We start from the raw sequence: 7,533 nt of genomic DNA, 5'->3' as shown, positions 1-7,533 counted from the left end.
GAAGATTAATAACAGATTTCACAAGTGTTTTTTTGAGACTTATGAGCTATAATTAGAAGGTGTAAAATTAGTTTTGTTTTACTATATTATAAAAATAGTAAATTAATGTTGCTAATTTGGAATTTAAATAATAACTAATTCAGGTCGTTGACGCTGTCAACAACTTTTTGTTTTTACCATAATTGAAATGCGATGACTGATTTTCTAACGTCTATGCTAGCTCTGAATACTGCTAAATAACACTTCCTACTGCTGCCAAGTGCCAAGCTTAAACATATCGTTCCCAAATTTTAGAGGTACAAACCTCAGTTAGTTTTTCAATAATATTGTTTCAACAATGTTTAAATAATATAAAACTCAAAAACCTTCATTTTATTTAACAGCATTATTGTTAAACAGTAATACAAAAGTACCACAAATCTATGTTCCTACATATCAGTTGCTGTTTCGGTAATTGCATCGAATTCGAAGATGGATCAAAGATGATAGGCCACGATTCGTCAAGAACTAAAAAAACAAACAAAGATTCCAAAAAGAGATAACAAAGTATCCGACACGTTAATTGATGTGGAGTCAGTGGAGACCACCCAAAAAACAAACCTAATCTTAAATCTCAAACATGGATAAGACAATAATTTTTCTATTTGTCTAGTGGAATTAAAAAATATGGATAAGACAATAATTCGACTATGACCCAAATATACTAACTTCTGTCTTCTTCAAGATCAGATCTATCTAGGCCCGGCCCGCCACCAATACCCAAGATACAAATGGACTGGGTCTCTAAATTTTTAAAGAATTTTAATACTAAAATTAGGCCTCAAGAATAGTTTTTTATTGCAAAAAGAGGCTTCATTATTCAAAACATTAAGATTTAGTCTTAAATTTTAAATTTTATCTATTTTTTATTACAAAAATAGGCCCAATTTTTCTGAAAATTTAAGATTTGGTCTATTTTTATATTTGTCTACAAAATTCATTAAAAAAAAATATCTGTATTGGACCTCATATATAACAGGGCCGGCCGGGATCTACCTTGATAGTGTGAACACATTGATATCATAGGAAGATTCCCACGTAAAATTTAACAGCAATTTTTCTTTATAGATCTTATCTTATGAGTAAACATATTATATACATTGAAAACAATATATACAAGATCGGGAACGTCTAAACTTTTATATATTCACGGGTTACGTAAACTCTTCATGATCTTTTTGGTTTATACACAAACCACATCTTGTTCTTTCCATATGTCCGTGGCAAGAAGGTAATTAATAGTCATAGAACAAGAATGAACAAAAAACAAAAGAACCATACGAGAAGAAGAATATATTAATTACAGAAACCCCACGAGAGGAATAGGAACGGCGGTGTAATTACTCCGGCGACCATACATCACCGGAGAATATTGAATCACCGGTGGAGGACGATGACGGAAAGCTACTTCGATTGATTCTGCAACGGCGGCGACGAAATCTACTGTCAATTTCACCAACTCGATGCAAATCTCCATTTTTAGAGTCACCATTGTAGATTAAGAACAATTCTTCTTTTCAAAGATAAGATAAAAAATATGATTTTTGATTTCTTCTCTCTATTTTCCGCGTATCCAGAGATCTTGCTTGTCGTTGTGAAGTCTTTACATGCAAAAACCAGACTTATATATATGGAAATATCCATATTATTATTTTATTTGAGTGGACCGATCAAAATACTACGTGGCTTGAAACTTGCAAGCAATTATTAGCAAGGTTTTTTTTTTTCTTGGAAGATGCTTGCTTCGTTGGCTCTTGGTTTATGCGAAGGGCCAATAATACGTAGGGGGCATTTTTTTACATACAAAGATTTTAGATATGTGTATAGACAATTTAACCCAAAAAAAAAAAAGATATGTGTATTGTATAAATACCCAAATACTGTACAAATACAATCTTGTATAAAATACAAAATATCTACGTATTACAAAATTGTATCTCTCTATATATTTTTTACAAATAATTAAATTTATTAATTGCAAAATTATCGTTATCGTCTATTTAAATATTACATACAAAAAAGCTATGTTACTAAATATTTTAATAATTACAAAAACCACTACGTAAAGTGTTGAATCTATTATAATGAACGCAGACATAACATTTTTTACACCGTTTTAATATTGTAAGATAGCGTTTTTCAAATGCTAAAGCCTTGATTGGTGACTTGAAAAAAGCGGAATTGAGATGCAAATAGTCAAAAACGCTTTTTGTCAGCCAATCAACAAAAATATTTAACAATTTGCGTTTTTAAAAAAAATGAAAAAGCAACAAATCGCGGATTTTGAGGCTGGATATTACACAGAACCACAATTCTACATACCTATCATGTTTTATCCAGCGGTTTTGGTAGAAATCCGCGACCAATGGGTAAAAACTTTTGTTTTTCTTTTTCATTTAATTTTTTAGTTTACTAAATTTGCTATATATATATTACACCTATCTTTTCAAAAATCACATATACAAAAAGTAGAAAAAAATTTTCCTCATATATTAATAGTTTAATTAAAATATGCTTATAATTTTTTTTAATGCAAAGATATGCTTATAGCTAATAAATTATAATCACATTTTTGTAGAATCTCATCTTATTCTTTCGATATATGTTTTTAATCTATATTTTGGAGTGCTTTTGTTCTTAATAATACAAAGCGGGTCATGATTCATATTTGTTAATCTATAATTTCTTAATTCAAAATTTTATTATAGTAATAAGTTATGTATTTCATTTGTATATAGATAAATATACTTTGTACATATATTACAAAATCAACTTAGTTATTTTTAAAATTTATTTTAATAACATTTACAAAAACAAATTACTAATTAATTCATACAAATAATATTATAATAGATATAATATATACATTCTATGTTTATAATATTATAATTTTTTTTATGAACATATAACACATATTTTTTTTTTATCATTCACATATTTTATTGTGTACCGCAAATAGTCTTTTTCACCAATCAATATTAGTTTGTACCGCTTATTTTATAAAAACCGCACTTGTCCCGCAAATACAATTCTCTCGTATGTACCGCAGTTGAACCGTACCGCACTATAAAACCGCTTTTCCCGCACAATCAAATACGCTATTACCATTCGGACCCTAAAAATACCATAAATTTTTTTGTAGTGGATATAATCAGTTCGGGTTTTGTCAGAGTAAGATTTATAAACTAGAAGTTTATAATAAGATATATACGGCCGACAAAAAAAAGGATGCATGTACTAGCCATAGATTAGATATGTTAAAATCTTTTTTTTTTTGAAAAATCATTAGACATGTTTGGATTCAAGTCCCATACCAACATGTTTTTATCAGCAACACTAGGATCGGACCCGCGGTCCACCGCGGGAGAATATTGGTTTATATACATTGCGTTTAATATTGTGTGTGTTTTTAGTAGAACGAATCGTGTAGTATACTTATAAATATTCATAATAACGAATTGTAGAGAAAATGTAAAATTGTTTATAAATATACCCATCGTATTAATTATGATTTACAAAATAGAATTTTGTGTTTTAAAATTCTAAAATTAGACGATTCATGGGAATTAAAGCAGTCAAAATATGTCAAAAACCGCGGGTCGAGCCCACATCATCTCACTATAGGGCAGATTTGGGAAAATATATTAAACCCGCAAATAAGCGGGCCACATAGATTAATTCGCAGTGGGTCATAGGTTTAATCGGTTTTCATCTGCGGGTTGGCGGATCAGCCCGCATATTAGTATTTATTGATAAAATTATAATTTATTCAACATGTGGTAATTTAAACAAACTTTCAATAGTATTTTTATTTATTTATTTATTTTAGTATTATTTTAAATTTTGGTTACTTTAAAATTATTTAAACAAAATCTATGGACAATCCCGCAAATCCGCATACATTCGCGGGACGGGTTTGTATTTCATATATGCTACCCGCGGGTCGTGCGGACCGACTAACTACAAGTCAAAATATTTTTTGTCTATCGCAAAACAGACTTAACGGGACGAATCAACTCGCTTTGACAGTTCTAATGGGAATATTATTTAGTCATACAACAAAATGAAGTTTGGACATAGTAATAATAGAATATGTATCTTATTTGTTAGATGAGAGATTGAAAGATGAAGTATAATGATTAAAAATTAATTATTATTTTTCATGATTCACAAAATTTAATAAATATTTATCATCTTGTTGAATAATTCTAAAATCATATTCAATAAATCTTTATAAATTGAAAATTAAACTTATTTGGTAAGCTATATGTATGAAAATATCATAATTTCGATTTAATCTAATTAAATTAAAATTATTTACATGGATTTCAAATCTATTTAATTTACACGACCAAAATAAAAATATCTATTTAATTTACACGACTAAAATAAAAATATCAATTTAATTTATAAAACAGATGGGTTATTTGTGATAAATTTTCTAGAAATCTTTAGAAGCAAATAAAATATTTTTCAATTAATGATAATTGGCTAAAATGAGCGAAATTAATGACAAAAACGTTGATTATTATGGAATTAGTCCCAAAAATATATGAACAAATTTATTATACGTAATTAATGTATAATAGTGATGGAAATATGCTTTTATTATTAGTTACCATAAGTACAATCAGATTTTATTTGATTTCCATAAATATTTGATTTTATTTCGATTTTTCATTATTAATTCGAATTTATATTCCAAAAAATATTCAAAGATCCGATTTTAGAATTTCGGGTCAATTTTCTGATTTTAATCCGACCCATTTTCATTTGTACTTCTCTTTTAATAGTATAGAGATGGTTGGAATGTGATTATGAGACAAATTTTTTATTCACAGGACGATCGGAATATCGTAATCATACGTTTATAAAAATATAAAGAAAATATTATATAAATCCTCATTTGATTATTCTAATACTATCGAAATCAACTAAAGCGTTGAATATGTTTCGGGTACGGCATGGTTTTAGATTAATATCAATGACCGCTTTTATGTATTCTATTCAGCAAAAATCAAAATGAAGTATATAGAGCAAATATTGTTTTTGTTAATACCGCATGCAGCATATACATGAAAAGAAAGCTTGTATTCCAACCAAAGGTTCTAATTAAAAGAACTTTATTTTGACCATCAGAAGTGTTTAAGAAAGTTGTGGTCACCTAATTACTATACTGGTTCTTCAATTTTTTTTTTATCATCACTTAACATTTAAATTTTTCTATGAGAATTGAAAATCGTGTCTTCCTAAATACTCACTTCGTTTCGTTTTAGTTGTCGTTTAAAGTTTTTTCACACAAATTAAGAAAAACATTAAATTTTCTGTTTTACCTTTTATTAATATATTTTATAAAAAAATTCATTGACCACAAGATTAAAACAATAAGGATAATACTGGAATTTTTACCAAATATTTGCATTGAAAACCTAAAACGACAACTAATACGAAACAAAATTTAAATCCTAAAATGACAACTAAAACGAAACGGAGGGAGTAGTAAATACCTATAATTTCAGCATACATGGATTCAACTACTACTCCAATCCCACGTTAATTTTTTTATTTTATTTTATTTTTTTATTTATATTGTTTGCTTTTGTTCGTTTCAGCCGTATCTACACTAGCCATATTAATTTTTTTTTTTTTTTTTTTTTTTTAGCCATATTAATTTAGTTTGTTCCGGATGCTTGTTTGTTTTAGACTATTATCTAGCTGTCACCATTGTTATCATAGAAAAAAAAAAGTTATCATAGGAGACAAGTGTAGTTATACAGTTTTTTTATATGTAACTCACGTGAATATTTATGTTAATGATCATATTACGACAATATAAGAGATCAGATATAATCACTGTGATCTTGCGGATTTGGTTAGATAGATCAGGAAGAAAGATTACACCTGTGGGACACGTGGACAACAGTGGGACAAAGATTTGATCTTTGATTTATTTTCATTATTATATAAATAGTTTGATCTGTGAAGATATGTTCCATGTGTGACATTAGTTATTAAATGCGAGTATGTTCTCTATCGCAGTGGAAGGCTGACAGTGACACATTTCTATTTGTAATGAATAATCTCGATTAGTCCTCATTTGCTTAACTTCAAAAATGAAAGAGTGTTGGTAATAAAGTGCTGGCCAAAAAGGCACGAGCCCCATCATAGTTTTTTTTTTTTTTTCTCATGTAAGCAAATCTTTGCATATACTTTGTCTGTTTTATTTTAAGTTGTTAAAATTTTTTGAACACATATTAAAAAATCACGAAAATCTCATTTTATCGATTTATTTTACATATAACATAACTACAACTAATTCTATAAATAAATAAATAATTATAATATAAAATATAATTAATCAAACAGTATTGAATAAATTAAATTTTTCTATACATTTTTGAAAACATTGAAATGAAACAAAAAAATTATTCAAAGAGAAGTAAAGAATATAGCACCAAAATTAACGTATCATAGTACTCCCTCCGTTTCAGTTTAGTTATCGTTTTAGGATTTAAATGTTGTTTTATAATAGTTGTCGTTTTAGGTTTTCGATGCAAATGTTTGGTGAAAATTCCAGTTTTATCCCTACTGTTTTAATGTTTTGGTCAATGAAATTTTCCATAAAATATATTAATAAAGGGTAAAACAGAAAATTTAATATTTTTCTTAATTTGTGTGAAAAAACCTTAAACGACAACTAAAACGAAACAGAGGGAGTATTAGTTTAGATTCTACTGGTAATTTAATTTAATTTTGTTTCAATAATATAGTCACTGTACTATAGATCGAATCACATTATAAGATTCCAGAATATGATTCGACATTGAAGAGAAAATATATCTTTGTCGGAAATTTTGTTTGGCGCGCGGTGAGTTCGTCGTATAATACTACCATGGTTTCAAAATATTCATTAATTTTGTGATCACACGTTTAAAAACCCACTGAAATGGATGTTTAATGTATAAAATGAATAGTGACTAAAATAATTGACAAAGGATAATAGATACAATTACGTAACAATATCGTATTATTGTATGCCGACAACTTTGATAGCATATCTTCCCATTACATTATTGTCCTTATTCACTTATTTATTCCAGAAAAACCTTAGAACTAACCACAACTGTCTTTTTTTTTTTTTTTCAAATATATGTTGGTTTATGATCGATTTGCGTCTATGATTTGACAATATACCGAACCAATTTAGTTTTGGGGAAGTTATTTCTCAAAAACAGTAAAATCATTTGTGTCTCTTAAATTATGATACTGGTGTTTTTTTCTGTGGCTTCTTTTCCTTTGTCTATAAAATGATCGTTGTAGAAAGACATAAAGAAGAATTTTGTGCCCATTGACATAAAAGAATTTTACAGAAAGAGAAACGATTAAGAAAGATAACGTTTCGAGAGATCAACCAGTAAGGCTCTTGAACAATGTTTTGTGGTTGATTTTTATTCGTGATTTCAACCCCGATATTTTCATCGATTTTCATTCGAT

The 7,533-nt window shown here is 28.0% G+C and overlaps 1 protein-coding gene across 1 annotated transcript; it reads right to left on the bottom strand.

Moving 5' to 3' along the window:
• Positions 1-1,078: 1,078 nt before the first annotated feature.
• LOC110228412 lies at positions 1,079-1,678 on the bottom strand. Its single transcript, XM_021025856.1, has one exon. The coding sequence runs from the start codon at positions 1,529-1,531 to the stop codon at positions 1,340-1,342; it is 192 nt and encodes a 63-aa protein (XP_020881515.1). The 5' UTR covers positions 1,532-1,678; the 3' UTR covers positions 1,079-1,339.
• Positions 1,679-7,533: the final 5,855 nt, after the last annotated feature.

Source organism: Arabidopsis lyrata (assembly GCF_000004255.2).
Source record: "Arabidopsis lyrata subsp. lyrata unplaced genomic scaffold ARALYscaffold_5, whole genome shotgun sequence".
Classification (NCBI taxonomy): domain Eukaryota; kingdom Viridiplantae; phylum Streptophyta; class Magnoliopsida; order Brassicales; family Brassicaceae; genus Arabidopsis; species Arabidopsis lyrata.
Note: the sequence above shows the minus strand (reverse complement) of the source record. Positions and strands in the feature narration are given on the sequence as shown.

What these genes read in the sequence shown, in the direction of transcription:
- LOC110228412 (XM_021025856.1), bottom strand. Translation starts at nt 1,531, where the DNA reads ATGGTGACTCTAAAAATGGAGATTTGCATCGAGTTGGTGAAATTGACA.